The sequence below is a fragment of the Chrysochloris asiatica genome, unplaced genomic scaffold (genome assembly GCF_000296735.1).
Source record: "Chrysochloris asiatica unplaced genomic scaffold, ChrAsi1.0 scaffold00010, whole genome shotgun sequence".
Classification (NCBI taxonomy): Eukaryota; Metazoa; Chordata; class Mammalia; order Afrosoricida; family Chrysochloridae; genus Chrysochloris; species Chrysochloris asiatica.
The window spans coordinates 29,943,263-29,963,206 of record NW_006408528.1 but is presented as its reverse complement, the minus strand read 5'-3'; the positions used below and the strand labels follow the sequence as shown (position 1 = coordinate 29,963,206).

The 19,944-nt window shown below is 34.6% G+C and overlaps 1 protein-coding gene across 3 annotated transcripts in view; it reads left to right on the top strand.

Annotated features, from left to right (window-relative positions):
* LOC102813202 (platelet glycoprotein 4-like) overlaps positions 1-12,696 on the top strand; it is a 41,674-nt gene extending 28,978 nt beyond the window's left edge. For 2 of the 3 annotated variants that reach the window (XM_006834348.1, XM_006834346.1), the window contains 7 exons: positions 588-634; positions 4,403-4,472; positions 5,688-5,875; positions 9,496-9,614; positions 9,971-10,044; positions 11,009-11,063; positions 12,524-12,696. In XM_006834348.1, coding sequence (XP_006834411.1) covers positions 588-634; positions 4,403-4,472; positions 5,688-5,875; positions 9,496-9,614; positions 9,971-10,044; positions 11,009-11,063; positions 12,524-12,688 — 718 coding nt within the window. In that variant the 3' untranslated portion in view covers positions 12,689-12,696. The remainder of the gene's footprint in view (positions 1-587; positions 635-4,402; positions 4,473-5,687; positions 5,876-9,495; positions 9,615-9,970; positions 10,045-11,008; positions 11,064-12,523) is intronic. The other variant, XM_006834347.1, reaches the window with a different exon arrangement.
* The last annotated feature ends 7,248 nt before the right edge of the window (positions 12,697-19,944 follow it).

The window sequence follows — 19,944 nt, the reverse complement described above, 5'->3', positions numbered from 1 at the left end:
GCTCAAGTGTGGCAACAATTGTGAGGAAGGCCCAGGATCGGGCAGTGTTTTGTTCTGTTGTACATAGGATTGCTATGAGTCGGTACTGACTCGATGGCGCCCAAGAACAACAAGTAGATATCTCAACTCCTGGTATGGTGCTGTAGGACCAGCACTCTACTGTGAAATACAAGCTCGGCAGTTCAAATCTACCAACTGATCCTTGGAAAACCTATATAGGGTCACTGTGAGTCGGAACCGACTAGATGACACTTACCAACAACAAAGTAGATATCTAAGTTTCTGGTTTCACAACTGTTTATATTCCAAGTTGTTTTTAATTAACTTGGAGTTTGGCAGCTTTTCTTTTATTATCTGACCACTTAGAGGGGTCAAGCACTTAATTCATCTCAACAAGAACAAACCTTCAAACAAAAATGGACCAGATTAATTTTAAAAAAGACTTAAACTTAACCGTTTGGCACAGTTAATCTTCATTATATTAGCAGAAGTGTTAAATGACAATACAAGAAAATAATGTGAGAAAGAAAGCTGCTCTTAAAATTTGAATGCTTTATTATTTTTGTTTTTTCTTTTTACTTCCTAAGGAATCTCACCTATTGGCCAAGTTATTGTGACATGATTAATGGCACAGGTAAGGACACCTTCTTTTGTGTTAAGAATTTCAATGAAACCTCTACCACAAATCCGACATCTCATCTACTGTGCTTTCAAAGTTGAGGGTGTGGAGTATCCCCACAGTGTACTATAGTCTCTATTTTAACATAAGCTTAATACATGTCTGTTTAATGTGACAAGCTTCCTAAAGATAAACCATGAGGATTTGTTCTTAGTACATTATTAAGGACATTGTATTCCTAAAAACTTGGAATTGAAAGAATAAAAAAACAAGAACATTACAAAAGGGAAAAAAAATAGAAGTGAGGTTTAAAACTGAGGTAGAAGTAATAATATTATAAGATAGAGTCATCTATTTTGGGAAAGAAGGTCAAATTAAGAGAGAAAAGACAGAAAAAACAAACTAAGATTAGGTATCTATAATCACGGAAAATATGTGAAAAAAAATGAGTATTGTAGATTAGAACTGGGGGAAAAAAACACTAAGAATTTAGGGTGTGGCTCAGTCTGGTGTATTACTTCCCTTGAAGAACACGTAAAGTACGACTACGCCTAGTAGCTTAAGTATGAGGACTTTTAAAAACAATGGGAATCTAATTCTGTGAGGTGATTAAAGTTAAAGGGGAATTTGGGATTACTAAGGAGCAGAAGCATGCTGTTTACCAAGTCAGTATCATATAGACAAATGATGGCATAATAAAGATGAATATGGGTCAATGGAAAGTCAAGCAAAAAGGAAGATGTTAGAAGAAGTAGAAAATTTACATCTGAAACATACGATTGACTTTTACATGCTTATTTAATTTTATTATCCCTCACTTGTAGAAAAAAAGCAATAACTGCTTGATTTACTTTATGGATTTTGGAGCTGTGGGAGTGAGTAAATACATTCTTTATTGAATAAAGCATTTTTGCAAATAAAGTGTCAAGTATCCAAGTAGTAATTGCATAAGTATAGTGATTCCATCCTCAGATACAGAGATAAATATACTTTGCTGTCCCCAAATAGTGAAGGAGTTTATGCACTTAAACCATTTTTTTTTTTAATTGTTAAACAGCATTGTCCGAAGCAGAGAAGTAGATATTTTTTAACAATAGAAAATTAATTAACAATGATAGTATAACCCCATGAGTATCAGACATGACATTAAGGAATCAACTCCACGGCACATAACAACAACAAAAAATGAAGAAACTAGACATAAAGCATAGGGAACAGAAATCAATGGGAAATGGCAGAGCACTGGGACATGATCCTTGTGAGAGAAATTTTTGGTTAGGACACAAAAGAAAAGATTCTCATGTGCTTTTATTGTGATTTAAAAGTGCTTCCTCTAAATTCTTTTAAAAATATGAAGAAACATAAAAACAAAATGCTATTGTGAGAGTATATTTTAGAGTGTTTCTTTCTAAAATAACAATAACAAAATTCTGCTAATCTCAGCTCTAACTCACTGCCGTCAATTTGATTCAACTTATAGTGACCCTGAATCTGTAATTATGTGACCAGAAAGCATCATCTTTCTCTGACAGTATCAGCTGTCTTGTGATTTTTCCTCATTGTAATTGCTGGATATAGTTAAGATAAAATTCTTATTGATGTGTCAGACAACGATTTCTAGAGCTTCTATGGGTATTCTTTTTATTTAATTGTAAAGATGTTGCTTGGAAGGCATTGATGGGCAATGCTCATATGGAGACCTATTTGGAAAATTTAAGCTAGAATTTAATTTCCAATTATCTCAAGTCACAGGATCAAGTAGTGATCACAAAGGGACAAATGGTAAAATTATAGCAAGGTCACAAAGTTGAGAAAGAACCTAGTTAATTAAAACAGGCACAGTGAGTAAGAATTAATTTTGGTGATATGAATTTGAGAAACAAATGAAGGTGTTATCTGTTATTTCTTTATATATCTAGTGGGTGTCATAGACTCATACCCATGTTAGAAAGTCAACAAATTAAATAAATTTCCTGTTCAATTTGATAGATATGTAAGTCCATATGTCTATGAGTCTGAGTTAGGTCTGACTCCATGGCACCTAAAACAACATATTCATACTATTGGCAGAGAATTCTAAGTGAGAAAACTTTAGTAAAAATAGCCTTTAAAGCATTCAGTAGTCACTGTTGTTATTGTCAAGTGTCGTTGGGTCAATTCTGACTCATACTGACCCTGTATAGGGTTTCCAAGGAGTGGTTGGTGGGTTTGAACCGCCAACTTAGTGGTTAACAGCTCAGTGCTTATACCGTGGCACCACACCAGGATCCCTCAGTTGTCACTAGGCAGATAAATAATGATCAGAAATAAGAGTAATGTAAATTTGAAAGTAAAAGTAAAAAAATATTGATATTATCATTCCAGAGCATACAAATTGCCAACTAAATGTATTTAAACATGTGTCTGTGAACAGTGTATTGCCAAAGACAAGTTCTTTTAACTGTATTAGCCTCAGTAGGGTGCCTACAAAAGATAGGTCCAATCAGAACCGTGACTTATGAGGGAATCTTTTGTACCAATTAAATTCAAGGCAGAGAGGTCATCTCAGGTTATGACAACAGGTTTGGATTCTGAAAAGGTAATCTTGATAGATTTTCTTGAAGGACACAGGTTGATCACAGAGGAAGAAGTTTTAAGAAAGTTTAAAAGTACATTGGTAAGCAAAAGGTCAGGAAAATTGGGCTCAGGATTTTTTTTTTTTTTTTTTCCTATCACTACAATTTACCTGCTCATTCTTTGCAAGGTCCATTCTACAAGAATTTTCTTAGTAAATCTTACCCCACGGCTCCTTCAGATTTGTTTTTGTTTCTGAAATTCAAAGAACATTGAAAAGAAAAGCAATTTGGTTCTCTCAACAATGTCAAAACTACCATTTGACATGTTATAAATCAAAGAGCACAGAATTCTTCAGGAAGGGTTAGAGTTATGAAAACACTACCTTCAGAATTATGTAAACCTAAAAGGAAGGGAAACAATAACTTCACACTTTGATGTTTTTTATTTAACAAACATTACTTTAATTTTGTAACAGTACTTTGTGACTTACTCTCATATAGAATAGGCATTCTAAGTGAACTTCATGGTAAGAAAACGCCACTCTACTGATGAAGCAGGCAGTGGAGTTTCAAAACAATCACAGTTTCAGCAATGGATAATTTCACTATTCTTTTTTAAATGTTCTTTCACATTAAAAAGTGAAAAAATTTAATATATAATCAAATACCAGTTAATGTATATAATATATAGATGTGGTTTTTGATACAATTACTACTACGACTCCTGGTGTGACACTGCAGGATAAACACTGGACTGTAAGGTCAGTTTGAACTGCAAGATTGGTTGTTCAAACCCACCAACTACTCCATGGAAATGTTTATACACTACTTTATAGTGTAGCTATGAGTCGACTTTACAGCACCATCACCACCAACAACAGCCACATGTAGCTACTGAGTACTTGAAATGTGACTAGAACAAACTGAAATGTACTCTAAGTGTAAAATGCACCCAGCTTTTCATAATAGCAACTATTATTTTATAGTAATTGCATGTTGAATTGATAATATATGGAATACTTTGAGTTAAATACATTGAATTAAATGAAAAATAAAAAGGTATACCCTTTCTTTTCACTTTTTAAAAGGTGTATCTAATAGAAAATTTAAAGTACCCTGTGTGGTTTGCATCATATCATACTTCAATTGGACTTCACTGCAATAGAGGTTTCCAGATTTTTCTAGAACATACATTAAATCTCATATTATTTGCTTGATTTCTCAACAGATGCAGCCTCATTTCCTCCTTTTGTTGAGAAGAGCCGGGTGTTACAATTCTTTTCCTCTGACATATGCAGGTAAAAAAGATATCAATATGTTTCTGTGAATCTTAATTTTTTTTCTCCCATTGATAAGATATAGACCAAGAAGGTCATATTTAGTAAACATGTCATTTTGGGAAAAAATTACTTAGGGGATTTTTTTTTTCTCAATTAAAAAAGTAAATAAATATAGAATTCCTAAGGGAGTCCTCATGTGGCGTTGGACTACAAGGTTGGTTTGAACCACAGGGTTGGCAGTTAAAGCTCACTAACCACTACCTGGAAACCCTATGCAGGGTCACTATAAGCCAGAAATGACTCAATGGCACTTAACAACAACAGTGTGTCTATTAGTGTCTATTATATCTTTGAAACTGGAAGAATGGCAGTAGAATATTAAGCATAATGCAAACTATTTTTATTTTCAGTTTCTGTCAGCAAGAATTGATGTTCTTTTTTCTTTAAACTAGTAGTATATATAATAATATAAATTCAGTCCAGAAGAACATGCACAATCTTTATAAAAGATTCCTGAGATGATAATGAAAGTGTTGTAGAACTATGTTCGTTAATATACTTTACAGAATAGTTTAAATTGATGAGGCCCAGTCAATACAACACTGACAGTGGAGTTCATGCCACTGTGCTTGAACCCTGTCCTGTCCCTGAAGATTGTATGGTTATGGGGAAGCATTTACTATTTCTGATTCTTGCTTCCCTTAACTGCAAAATTGAAGATAGCAGTGCTTCCAAGGGATTAGAAGGATGAGTATTGAGCCCTAAGCCATGGCGACCACTTGGTAAGCGATGGAGGTATATGAGATCTATATCAGGCAGGCATGTGCACATACCAAAGCAACCGAATGGCCTTTCTTTCCAGGATTATGTTAGAAAAACTGGAGGTTTATTCTTATTTCATTTGAAGTGGACACAAATAAGGGATTTAAAGGAATTCATAAAAATATTTACTATATATGGACAATTCACTCTGGGAGGTTTCTTGGGTATCAGTACTGCATGGTACTTCACAAACATAAAGCTTGTTTCAGAATCTTTTCAGAACAAGAGTAAGAAAAGTTCATGATCAGGTGTCAAGTTTTGGAATGTCTTAAAATTCTATAGGAACTATTTTCCTAGAAATTAACAAAAGTATATGATTTTCCTAAATCAAATTAAAAATATAAAAAGAAAAATCTCCAGAATGTATTCCAGATGCCAGCAATGACATTCTTTTGTTATTATTATTATTAGGTCAATCTATGCTGTGTTTAGTACTGAAATTGATCTGAAAGGAATTCCTGTGTATAGATTTATTCTTCCATCCAAGGCCTTTGCATCTCCACTTCAAAATCCAGACAACCATTGTTTCTGTACAGAAAAAGTTATCTCAGAGAATTGCACACTATATGGTGTGCTAGACATTGGCAAATGCAAAGAAGGTGAGTGGCTATTTTCAATATTTTAGTCTATGGCATAATTTGCACATTCTTTAAAATATAGGTTTTTGTTTAAATCCTTTCCATGTAAAGTTCTAATATTAAAGTAAAAACATATATAGACAAACAGGACAGAATTGAGAAACTAGAAGTAAATGCATGTACCTTTGCAATTGATATTTACCAAAAGGCTAAAACTCTTTAAATGGGGAAGAGATAGACTCTTTAACAAATGATGCTGACAAAACAGACATCCATTTGCAGAAAAATGAAACAGAGCTTATATCTCACACTATATATAAAAACAAGTCCACAAGAGGCAAAATATATCCCACCTGAATTTAGAGATCATCTGAAGAACAGATTTGATATAGTAGACACTAAAGGCTGAAGACCAGAACAATTATGGGATGATATCAAGAATATTATACAGGAAGAAAGCACAAGTCATTATGACAAGAAAGAAGGAAAAGATCAAAATGGATATCAGAAGAGACACTGAAACTTGCTCTCCAGCATAGAGATGCTAAACCAAATGGAAGAAATGAGGAGGTACAAGAGCTAAACAGAAAATTTCAAAGGTCAGCTCAAGAAGACACAGCCAAATATTACAACAAAATGTGCAAAGATCTAGAGTCAGAAAACCAAATGGGAAGAACATGCTCAGCATTTCTCAAGCTGAAAGAACTGAAGAAAAAATTCAAGCCTCGACTTTTGTTATTGAAGGATTCTCTGGGCAAATTATTGAATGATGCAGAAAGCATCAAATGAAGATGAAATGAATACACAGAGTCACTGTACCAAAAGGAAATGGTTAATGTCCAACCATTTCAAGAGGTAGCATATGATTAAGAGTCAATGATACTGAAGGAAGAAGTGAAAGGTGCATTGAAGGAACTGGCAAAGAACAAGGCACCAGGAATTGATGAAATAATAATTGAAATCTTTAAAGAAAGTAAGGCAGCACAGGAGGCACTCACTCATCTCGGCCAAGAAATTTGGAAGACAACTATCTGGCTGACTGATTGGAAGAGATCCATATTTGTGCCCATTCCAAAGAGAGGTGACCTAACAGAATGTGGAAATCATCAGACAATATCTTTGATATCCCATGCGAGTAAAGTTTTGCTAAAACGAATACAGAAATGGCTACAATCATACATTGACAGAGAACTCAGAAGAGGATGTTGAACGAGGGATATCATTGCTAATGCCCAATGGATCTTGGCTGAAAACAGAGAATACCAGAAAGATGTTTACCTGTGCTTCATTGACTATACAAAGTCTTTCATTTGTGTGGATCATGACAAGCTATGGACAACATTGCAAAGTATGAGTATTCCAGAACACTTCATTGTTCTCATGTGGAACCTGTACATAGACCAAAAGGCAGTTGTTCGAACAGAACATGGGAACACTGAATGTTTTAAAATTAAGAAAGGTGTGCAACAGGGTTGTATTCTTTCACCATACTTATTCAACCAGTATGCTGAGCAAATCATCTGAGAAGCTGGCTTATATGAAGAAAAATGTGGCATCAGAATTGGAGGAAGACTCATTAACAACCTGCGATATGCAGATAATACAACCTTGCTTGCTGAAAGTGAAGAGGACTTAAAACATATACTGATGAAGATCAAAGAGCACAGCTTTTGGTATGGATTGCATCTCAATGTAAAGAAAACAAAAATCCTCACCACTGGACTAATAAACAACATTCTTGTCAATGGAGAAAAGATTGAAGTTGTCAAGGACTTCATTGTTTTTGGATCAACCATCAACACTTATGGAAGTGGAAGCCAAGAAATCAAATGATGTATTGTATTAGACAAATTTGCTGCACAAAACCTTTTTAAAGTATTGGAGAGCAAAGATGTCAGCTTGAGGACTAAGGCGTGTCTGACCCAAGCGATGGTATTTTCAGTAACCGCATATGAATGCGAAAGCTGGACAGTGAATAAGGAAGACCATAGGAGAATTGATGCTTTTGAGTTATGGTGTTAAAGGAGACTATTGAAAGTACCATGGGCTGACAAAAGAACCAACAGATCTGTGTTGGAAGAAGTTCAGCCAGAGTGGTCCTTGGAGACCACGATGGCCAAACTTTATCTTTCATACTTTGGATATATTGTCAAAAGGGCCCAGTCGCTGAAGGAAAACATCATGTTTGGTAAGGTGGAGGGTCAGAAAAAAAGAGGAAGACCCCTTGTGAAATGATTGGCAAAGTGGCAGCATCAATGGGCTCAAGCATGACAACGGTTGTGAGATTGGCCCGGGACCAGGCAATGTTTCATTCTATTGTGCATAGGGTTTCTATGAGTCAGTACAGACTCGATGGCACCTAACAACAACAACATGCAAAAACAAATTCAAGGTAGATCAATGATCTAAATCATAAATATAAAACCAAAAATGATTTTAAAAAAGTATCAATGGGAAAACAGAGACAAATTTAGAGACCTTAATGCTGCTGTAGGGTCGGTTATAACTCACATGGCTGTAAATATTTATGGCAGCAGAAAGCCTTATCTTTCTTCTGTGGAGTGACTGCTAGTTTCAAACTGCTGACCCTGCTGTTTGCAACCCAACATGGAAACCACTATGCCACCAGGTCCCTTGCTGTTGTTAAGTTTAGTTAATTAGATTAAGTGCTGTAGATTCCGTTTTGACTCATACCCTGTGTAGTGTTTCCAGGCATTCCAATGTGGTACTGTAGAATAAGCACTGGATGACCAGGTCGAGTTGAACTACAAGTTTGGTGGTTCTAAACTCACCAGCCATTCCTCAGATTCCCTACACAGGGTCACTATGATTTGAAACTGACTCAACAGCACTTAACAACCGCATAGTATTTGCAAGGAGCAGTTGGTTGTTTTGAATTGCTGTCCTTGTGATTTGCAGTCTAGTGCTTATCCTACAGTGCCACACCACGGGTCCTCCAGGGCTCCTTCGATGTCAGAATACATGGAATAAATATACTATCAAATGTAACTCAAAACACACAAACAACAGAAAATAAATTAAATGACTGGGACCTTATGTGTATCAAAAGAGTTCACAAAAAGAGTAAAAATAGAACCCATAGATTGTGGGGAAAAAGTTTGACAATGACACATGTGATAAGGGACTAATCTTTAAAATCTATAGAAAACTTCAACACCTCAACAGCAAAAAGACAAGTAATACAATTTAAATTGGTAGACATTATGAACATACTGTTCATTTTTTAAAAAAAGCATATAGGTAGCCAGCAAACATATGAAGAAAAGCTAATGATCATAAGTTATTGGAGAGATGTAAATTCAAAACAACAATGAGATATCATCTCACACTAGCATTAATAGGAAAGTTTTGTGTTAAGAGTCTCACCTTACATATTGAACATTTACAGCATTTTGTGTGACCAATAAATATTAAATGACTGGTTGGTTAAAGAGTCAGAATTTCATATTTGATTTTTATACAGTAGTGATCCTGACGCCCCTTTGACTGCATTGTTTATTAATTTAAACAGCTTTATTATTTGAAACAAAATCTTTTATGAGTTGTTGTTGTTGTTGTTGTTGTTATGTGCCGTGGAGTCGGTTCATCTACTTCAATTGTCTCTTGAACCTTGTTCCCAGGAAAACCTGTGTACATTTCACTTCCTCATTTTCTACACGCAAGTCCAGAGATTGCAGAAAAAATAGAAGGCTTGAATCCAAATGAAGAAGAACATAGGACATATTTGGATATTGAACCTGTAAGCAAATATATTAATGATCTGATATTGTTAATATTAGTATTTAAAAATAAAAATGAAAGAAAAAAAAATCTCTCCTTTTTAATCAGTTTATTGATCATATTGTTCCTTTCTTGTTTATTAAAACTGCCAATTCAGCAAAAATTACATTGCTTTCTTCCAATTGTAACATACAAAATGTGAAGATAACTCAATGTCAATTTTTCAGTGTGTGAACTTTACTAACCTTTCTAACAGTTCATAGAGTCAGTGACACTAATAATGAAATGTTTTCTAATTAAATTAAAACTGTTTGATATATGTTCTTTTATACTTATTGTGGACATTCCAAAAGATTTTTTCCTTCTCTTTTTTAGATAACTGGATTCACTTTACAGTTTGCTAAACGGCTCCAGGTGAATATATTGGTCAAGCCAGCCAAAAAAATTGAGTAAGTGTCTTGAACAAGGTTATCCTTGTATGACTTTTAGTATTTTCTTGCAAGAATGTGAGTGAATCAATGAAAGTGAATGGAAAATTATCAGAAGTCAACTTTTCTTAAACAGTCTTTATTAAGTACTAACAAAATTTAAAACCACATCTCGTGCTGATTGAAGTGGTTGTTGTTGTGAAGTGCCATTGAGTCCGTTCTGAAACTGACCACCCCTTTATAGGGTTTCTGAGGAGCTCCTGGTGAGTTTGAACCACGAACCTTGTGGTCCAAACCAACCCTGTGATGGAATGTTTATGCTACAGAGTCACACCAGGGCTCAGATTGAAATGGTATACATATTTTAGAGTGCTTTCCATTTGAATTTTGGTTATAGCCCTGCTTTTTCTAGCTGTGAAAATATTTATATAGTAATCATTTATAGGATTCATATTATACCTTTGAGAGAAGAATTTATTGAAAGGGAAAATCTTATCTTGTGAAAGAGTTAATCTAATATATTAGAAAGAATTATAAGAGTGGAAAAAATTTGAGAAACAGCTATCATATTTTCTCATAAAAAATGCCAATTTACAAAGCTTACACAGGAAATGAACTCATAAGGTGGTTGCATTGTTTATAAAATCCATATATTGTGCATGTTATTTTTGTGAAACTGTGATATAGTAAAATGTAAAAGACAAACTGTTGTTGCTAAGTGCCATGAAATCAGTGACCCTATGTAGGGTTTCCAAGGAGCAGCTGGTGGGTTTGAACCACAACGAATCAAGAAACTAACCCAGTTATCAAGAGCAATTTATATGTGAACATTTGCTTAAGTTGTTGTTGTTATTAGGTGCCATTGAGATGGAACTGACCCATAGTGACCTTATGCATAGCAGAATTAACAATGATTAAAATCTTTGTTATATATATACACATATATTAGCATATATTTCATAATGATCTTCAATGTCTTTTATAGGGCATTAAAGAATCTGAAGAAGAACTACATTGTGCCTATTCTGTGGCTAAATGAGGTTAGTATTTTAATCTGTTCGTTATTAAAGCAGTAAACATTTGTTATATAAAAGACTTTTGATATTTCAAAGTAATTTGTGCATGTATACTAAGGAGCTCTGGTAGTGTAGTGGTTACGAATTGGGCTGCGAACCTTAAGGTCAGCAGTTCGAAACTACCAGTCGCTCTGCGGGAGAAAGATGAGGCTTTCTACTCCCGTAAAGGTTTACACCCTCGGGAACCCTGTACAGGGTCGCTATGGGTCGGAACTGACTCCACGGCACTTAACAACAACAACAACAATAGTATTTGAAGCTATATACTAGGGCTAAAACTTTCATGTAAAAAGGGAATACAAAGATAAAGGAGTTTTTCCACAAACTTTTTGAAACCCCTCAAGTGTTTTGTTGTCCATAAGTAAATCCTGATGAGTTTATACATTGTTTACTATATCTATTTGAGAAAATCACATCACACAGAAATACCAAGTTGTGTTAGTGTTCAAGTGTTCAGTTTTATCTTTTAGAAAAGCAAGATACTTTCTATTACTTTATATTATTTTCAAAATGCATATTAAACTATTTTTCTTGGCTTAGAGATTTTCTTAGGAAAGAAGCATGCATACATGTAATTCCAAATAAATTAAAATCTAATAAATATTATAGTGCTCCTTAGAAGCGAGTATAACAAAATTTCTCTTGTACTCGGGACATGTTGTCAGGAGAGACCAGTCCTTGGAGAAGGTTATGGTGCTTGGTAAAGTTGAGAGTCATTAAAAAGAGGAAGACCCCCAATAAGACGATCCAGTGAGTCACAGCAATAATGGGCTCAAATAGAACCATTGTGAGAATAGTGCAGGGCTCTGCAGGATTGCGTTGTGTTGTGCATAGGGTCGCTGTGAGTCAGAATTTACTCAATGGCGACCTAACCACAGCAAACAACAACAGCAATACAAGCCTGTTATGTTTGTAAAGGACAGGTAGAACAGGCATAGACACTCTTCTACTGCCCAGCAAGCTATTTTTAGTGTACTAGCATTTATTCTATTTATTTTGTAAAATTTTTAGTGTATTACCATTTATTATATTTATTCGAAAATCTACAGAATTAAGAAATGCATTGCATAGATTTTAGAGGGCTATAACTATTGACTCTTTGATGTTTCCCTCTGTTTCTGGAAACTACAATGTGTATAACTGATACATACCTTATACAAGAGGTTTTGAAGATCAGGTGAAGCCTAATGCATTTAAGACTGCTGTACAATGGATTTAATAAGAAGGGAGTTGCAGTTCACTTTTAAAATACCTACTCTTGGAATTTACTGCATTTTTTTTCAGCATGCAGGGGGAATTCCTTTGATTTGTTTGATAAATGCAGGTGGCTAGCACATATGCAGGTGTTTAGAGGTATGTGGAAGATTTGAATGTTTTTCTTCACTACTCTACCCACATAACAGTAACTGTTAACTTGATTACAGACTGCCACCATCGGTGATGAGAAAGCAGAAATGTTCCGAAATAAAGTAACTGGAAAAATAAGCCTCCTTGGCACAGTTGAAATGGCCTTGATCGGTGTTGGTGTGGTGATGTTTGTGGCTTTTATGATTGCATACTGTGCATGCGTATCAAAGAAAGTAAAATAAGTAAGTATATGCAGAAAACACTTGCTGAGAAACATTTCCTTATTACTTGTTTTCATTTTGTCAAAGAGGGGTTACAAATTAAATCATAAATATTTCTGGACATGCCTAGGGAACTCTCATTCTTAATACATAACATATTATATGCTGAATGTAATATAAATTAAGACACAAATGACATTCTGGGAGAAATATGATAAAATATGTGATTGTCATTTTTGTGAAGTTAGTAGAAATATAGCTTATGTCTAAAATTCTAATATATTCATTTATATTATTTATAGTTATGTAAATAATCTGATTTTAATATAAATAATATCCTATGTTACATTAAGTTATAAAAATTATAATACAATATTATAGTAATCTATAAAAGTTTAAAAATAGTAGTTTTTCAAGAGATTGAAATTTATAACATTTTACAAAGGAAACATAAATAAAAAGAAAAATTAAATAGTTTATTAATTAAGTCTTAATTAATTGACCCATAATAGAAGTAAGAAGAGACCTAAAAGCAATAAAAATTATAGTGAAAATAAGATTCATACTATTTGTAAAATAAAACTTGATGCAATTGAAGTAAAAGATAAACTATTAATATAAAAGCAGGATTATTACATGAAGACTTGGTAGCCGTGTGTTTTTCAAAATTTAGTGTTTAGAAGCTCTGATGAATGATAAAAATTCATGACCTAAAACCTGAATATAAAATACAGGAAAATAGATTTCAATACATAAAACGAAATCACTCGCAGTTTAGAGGGAAAAACAGGTATACGCAGACAAGATCTAAGACTTTGTAGGAAAGCTGTAGAAGCGGATTTGGTCTCTGAGCTGAAGTCTAGGATGGTAGAGAGAATAAACGAATGGTCTTTATGAAAGCAGTAGTACATGCTACACTGTACACTAAGGACCCTAAGGAGGAGATGGTCTGGAGGGAGAGCCAAGTGTGAAAATACAGGAGCATTTACAATGGACTAGCATGCCCCCCACAACAGCCTCCCATATAGCTTTCTGGAATGCGATTATGAACTGCTTTATCCAGAGCTCCATTAGGGAATTTTTCCACACAGCATGAGAAATTAGGCTGAACAATAGAAAGTGTGATTTGGATACATAGAAATTTAGTATTAACAGTTTCATAATCCCACTATTTTCTGAGCTTTAGTAACATTCCTTTTACTTTACAGGCAGCAAATAAAGTCTTTGCACTTAAGCACCAGCTACATCGGAACATTTGGTAACATCAATCTATAAAATGAAGATTTAATATGCTTTATTTCTACAAAACAAAACAAAAGACACCTTACCTTTTAGCTGAATAAATGACACTACTTTTTTGTCCTAACCAGCAGCACTTTTCTAAAGGATTACTAAAATGCCATTAAAATCCAAACTTTGAACCAGAAAATACATACTTTTTAAAAGTCATCACTTACAAAATGGAATTGATTTTAGTTTCTTCAGACCTGGCTCAGGCATGAATCAATTTGGTACCAATTCACTTGGTTCCCTGATGGCAAATTCAGCAGAGAAGTGGATGTTGTACACACATCATGGGCGTTGGATTCTCCTGTCTTCCTCATCAACTTTTACCAGCAGCATCCTCAGCAGTGTCTCTGTCCCTGTCGCATTACAAGAGACAGACCCCAAGATTGTTAATAGTACATCATGCTTTATAAACACCAAATATTTTGAAAGACATTTAATAATGGAAAATAAATGATTGATTTATTGGATTTTGAGCCATTTGATAATCATTACTTCAGTTTCTTTCTCTGTGGAACCGTTTGTACAGTGACAGTAGGCATATTTTCTTGTTTTCTAACAATACAGGCTTTTATATTTTTGTCATATGCAAGTGGATATTCTTTGTAGCATGTTTTAGGTCTCTATGTTTAAGGACTTTGTCATTTCCAAGTTCTGCCACTGTTCTGAAAATCTGAGTAGCCTTTCAACATTTTACCTAGTTGCAACTTAAGTTTGACAACCTGAGACTGCTATGTTAGTATTAAAAGATGTAAATGATAATAAAAGAAATATTGTATGCAAGATTATAAAGAGTAGAATGTGCATTTGTAGCTATAGTATGTCTTGTTTACAAAGAGACTTTGGAAAGACTAGTTTCAACCATTAAAAAGATGTTCTTTAAATTCTAGTTCCTGTGGTGTTGCAAAGATTTTGCCCCAATTTTTCTGTCTGAAGTATTCTTTCTCAATTCATATATCTTTATGAGTTCATATTTCTTTCTGAAATATTCTGTCTGATTCAGTTTTAACCACTTTCCTCTAGAAAAGATAGACTTTAAGTCAATTTGAGGGAATAAAGATACTTGGCTTTATTTATCTTTTATAGCAACTAGAATTCTGCTGGAAGTTTAGACTGTGAAGTTTTTCCTTTTAGCAGACACATTGACAGGTAAGTCTACTTTCTTTAACAGAGAGTTACTGATTGCAAAGAATAAGAATCTTTCTTAGAAGCTCCAGCAGAGAAGGGTGATCCAGTCCACATTTGGTCTTTTGTTTTATACACAGGATGAAGCAGTAACTGGGATACAGGTAGTCTCCAGGTTACAAACATCCAACTTCTGTACAACTTATAATTAGGAACCAAGCCTTGTAAAGCCTATCATATTGAATGTTCAAGGTACATATGCAGTGGTTTGTAACAAATGGCACTACTTTGTGGCACACATCAAAACAGTATTATTAATAATACTGTATTATTATGTTAAATATATTTTAGCATATCTGGAAGTTGTTCTATTATGTTTTTATACATAGAATGATACATTGTTATTAAGAAAAACATTTTAATAACTGTTGTTAGATACGAACCACGCTTAACTGCCCTGACTACGTACAAACTTGACTTAAAACCAGATTTAGTAATGGCACTGGAGACTGCCTGTGCCGAAAGCAAGAATAACTTGTCCTTCTTCTACAAAAGAGCTCTGGTAGCGTAGTGGTTATAAATCGGGCTGTGAACCGCAAGGTCAGCTGTTCAAAACTATCAGCTGCTCTGCGGGAGAAAGATGAGGCTTGCTGCTCCCGTAAAGATTTACAGCCTCAGAAACCCTGTACAAAGTCGCTATGAGTCAGAACTGACTCGACGGCACATAAACAACTACAACAACTTCTACAAAGGTGCCAGGGTAAATGCCGAAAAAAATCCTATTGAAAATCTATAAGCAAGACACCACAGATTTAGAGGGATCTGGAAAGTTGTGGATACTAAAAACATACTGACTGAATGTCTTGCTATTTAATTAGAGGGGAAAAAATATTAGTTTAGATGTTGATATGAAAGATGATATTCTAGACATCCCTCCTGAGAATAAAAATAAAAGAATGCTCTCTTGATATTAGTATACTTAGGGATATATTAACCTAAAAGAAATAAAACAGAAATGTCTTTAATTCTGGAGATATGAAGGACTGAACTTTGTAAAGTGGAAACTGTTCAAAAGAATTAGGTGAGAAAATATATATGTATCTCATGTAAGGTTTAAACATCCAATCAATGGCTTGGATCCTAAAATTTTCATACAGAAATAATTTCCACATCATGGCATTTAGTTATCTGGGAAGAAATTTTGATTTGTGTGTCTTGAGTTTTATCTAGTTTAACTAAATACATATTCATCCTAGTCTTTCTTTTTCCTCAGCATATCATTTCCCTAAATTCTATAATTCCCTAAATGGGTGTATAAGAAAAGACAATTTATATACAAAGGCAAAATGATTATAATTAAAGATATGCAGTAAGAAAAATTGAAGTTTCTTTAAATAATGGGCAGTAGACTTTCTGATAAGAAAAACTGAGGTTGAGAATTATATGTCTGTGTGTGTGTTTTGAGGTGGGAGGGCACTTTGGGATATATATTAAATGTGTGACGTTTTGTTTTGCCTTAGTGTATGCTTTTCAGTGTTTGATTGTTTGTAATTGTGTGTGGATGAAATTGCATGCTTTAATTCCATAGAAAAATGGCACCATTTTGTAGATAGACACATTTTCATTCCAAACTATAAAAAACCACAAAACTATGGTTGCTGTTCATAAGTTAATTTGAAAAATCTACAATATCTGCAAATGAGTGTATTGGTGTAATATATTGGTGCTTACAAGTATATTAAGAAATATAGCAATCCTTTTAGATTCAGTTTTCAGAAAAAGGAAAATGTGGAATCATTTAAGCCCAATGGATATGAATAACCTGGTTACCTAAAAATTCCCTCTGTGAAAGTGCTGAGTGTTTGCATTAAGAGTCATACATATGCAATAACCCACCATGTATGAGCTGCACACTAATTACCTTCCCAGCCGGGATTTGTTGTGAGTGTTTCAACTGATAGTTCAGCATTTCTGTTGAAGTTCGTTGTATTAGTGATGCTGTGATCACTCTTTCTACTCTTTTGGCCCATCTACCATTCTATGTGGATTTTGGACTCTATTTAAGTAATCACTGTCAATTATGATTTTCTGCTGCTATCAACAGGATTGCCTATAAGTGATTTTTCCTGTCTTTATTTGCATTGAGCTGAATGAATGAAGTAAAAAAACTTAGTGTTTTATGTATAGTAAATATATATAAGAACAGTCTACTCTTTCATTTTATGGCTCAAATTTTAAATATTTGTGACAATAAATACTTCTATTTAAGAAATCATTTTGTTTTTTAATGCATCTAATTTCCATGCTGTTGAATACTGATATAATAATTTTATACAAGCTCTGCATTTTCTATTTATGATTCATTCAGATTATACTTGTTTTCTTCTCCTATCTATTCTCAGATGTCAGATGGTAGCTAACATTGAGTTGGCTGCTGACTCATGGTGAGCCATGCTGCATAGGATGGCATTGTAATTCCTAGACTCACAGATAGTCAGGCTTGCATGCTGACACAGGGTGGGTTGGAACCACCCATCCTTTTTATAGCAGTCAATTACAAACTGCTCTCGCCACCCAGCTTTCTAGTTGCCTAGGTCTCTGCTTTTCAGAAATACTCCATTCTTCATACTCATGAAGGGGAATTGTGATGTAGCCAGTACCAACTGAAATGCTTTAAAATCTTGCTACTTGAAGTGTATGAAACATGAACCAGCAGCCTCACCACTGGATATTTTTTACTAGTGCAGAATCTCAGGTCCTAGCGCAGACTTGCTGAATCAATCTTTATTTTAACAATATCCCCCAAGTGGAATGTTCTTGTTTTACTGACTTGCTGGTGTTAGTGTGATTTTCTAGCATGAGGCCTTTAGTGATCAAAACTACATAAGCATACTAGATGAGAAGGAACTCATTAGACTTTTAAAAGTTGTCATGAATATTTTACTATGTATTGTCATTTGTCTTCTTGAGCTTGCAAATCATATTTCAGACAGTAATAAAAAAGCTTCATTTGGTAAATATTTTGAAGAATGGATATTCCAGAACTGTCCTGTACATAGACCCAGAGGCAGTTATTAAAATAGAACAAGGGAATACTGAATGGTTTAAAGTCTGGAAAGGTGTGCATCGGGGTTGTATTCTTTCACAATCCTTATTCCATCTGTAAACAGAGCAAATAATCCTTTAACATAGATTATGTGAAGAAGAACGTAACATCAGGACTGCAGGAAGACTCATTAATAACCTGTGACATTCAGAAGATACAAACTTGCTTACTGCAAGTGAAAAGGACGTAAAAGACTTACTGATGAAGATTAAAGACCATAATCTTCAATATGGGTTGCACTTCAGTGTAAAGAAAACAAATATCCTCGCAACTGGACCAAAAAACAGTTGTTGCTGTTAGCTGCCTTTGAGTTGCTTCCAACTCTCAATGACTCTCTGCACAGCAGAACAAAATACCACCTGGTCCTGCCCCATCCTCACAATTGTTATGTGTGAGCCCATTGCTGCTGACACTGTACCAATCTATCTCCTTGGGGATAGTCCTCGTTTTCAATGACTCTCCTCTTAACAAAACATAATATCCTGCTCTAGGAACTGGACCTTCCTGATAATATGCCTGAAGAATGAAAGGCAAAATCTCACCATCCTGTCTTTTACAGAGCAATCTGTCTGTACTTCTTCCAACACAGATTTGTGCTTCTGACAGTGCACAGTACTTTTAATATTTTTCTCCAGCACCACAGTTCAAATGCATCAATCTTTCTGTGGTCTTTGTTATTCACTGCCAAATGTTTACATGTATATGAGGCTATTGAAAATACCATGGTTTGGGTCATGCACACCTTAGTCCTCAAAGTTATATCTTTGTTCTTGAACACCTTGAAGAGATCTTGTGCAGAAGATTTTCCTAATGCAATACCTCATTTGAAATCTTGACTGCTGCTTCCATGAGTGTTGATAGAGGATCCAAGTACAATGAAGTCATTGACAACTTCAATCCTTTCTCCATTTATCATGATATTATTTAGTTGCCAGGCATTAGGATTTTTGTTTTCTTTACATTGAGGTACAATCCATACTGAGAGCTGTTATCTTTGATTTTGATCTGTGTTTCAAGTCCCCTTCAATTTTAACAATCAAGGTTGTATTATCTACGTATCACAGATTCTTAATGAGTCTTCCTCTGAACCTGATGCCACGTTCTTCATTCTTCATGTAATCCAGCTTCTCAGATTATTGGATCAGCATAAGTATGGTGAAAGAATATAAGCCTGGTCCACACCTTTCCTGGTTTTCCAGTATTTCCTTTTTCTGTTTGAATGATTGCCTCTTAGTCTATGTACAGGTTCCTCATAAGAACAATTCATTGTTCTGGAATGCCCATTCTTCATAATGTTATCCATAGCTTGTCATGATCCAATGCAGTTGAAAGCCTTTGCATAGTCTATAAAGCACAGGTAAACATCCTTCTGGTATTCTTTGCTTTTAGTCAAGATCCATCTGACATCAGCAATGATATCCCTCCTTCCACATCCTCATCTGAATTCAGATTTAACCTCTGGCTGTTTCTTGTCTTTGAATTATCTTTAGCAAAGTTTAACTTGCATGCGATATTAATGATATTGTCCAATGATTTCTGCATTCTGTTGGCTCACCTTTCTTTGGAATTGGCACAAATATGGATCTCTGCCAATCAGTTGACCAGATAACTGTCTTCCAAACTTTTTACAGATAAGTGAGTGCCTCTAGTGCTGCATCAGTTTGCTGAAATTTTTCAATTTATATTGCATCATCTCCTGGAGCCTTGTTCTTTGCCAATGCCTTCAGTACACCTTGAACTTCCTCCTTCAGTGCTATTG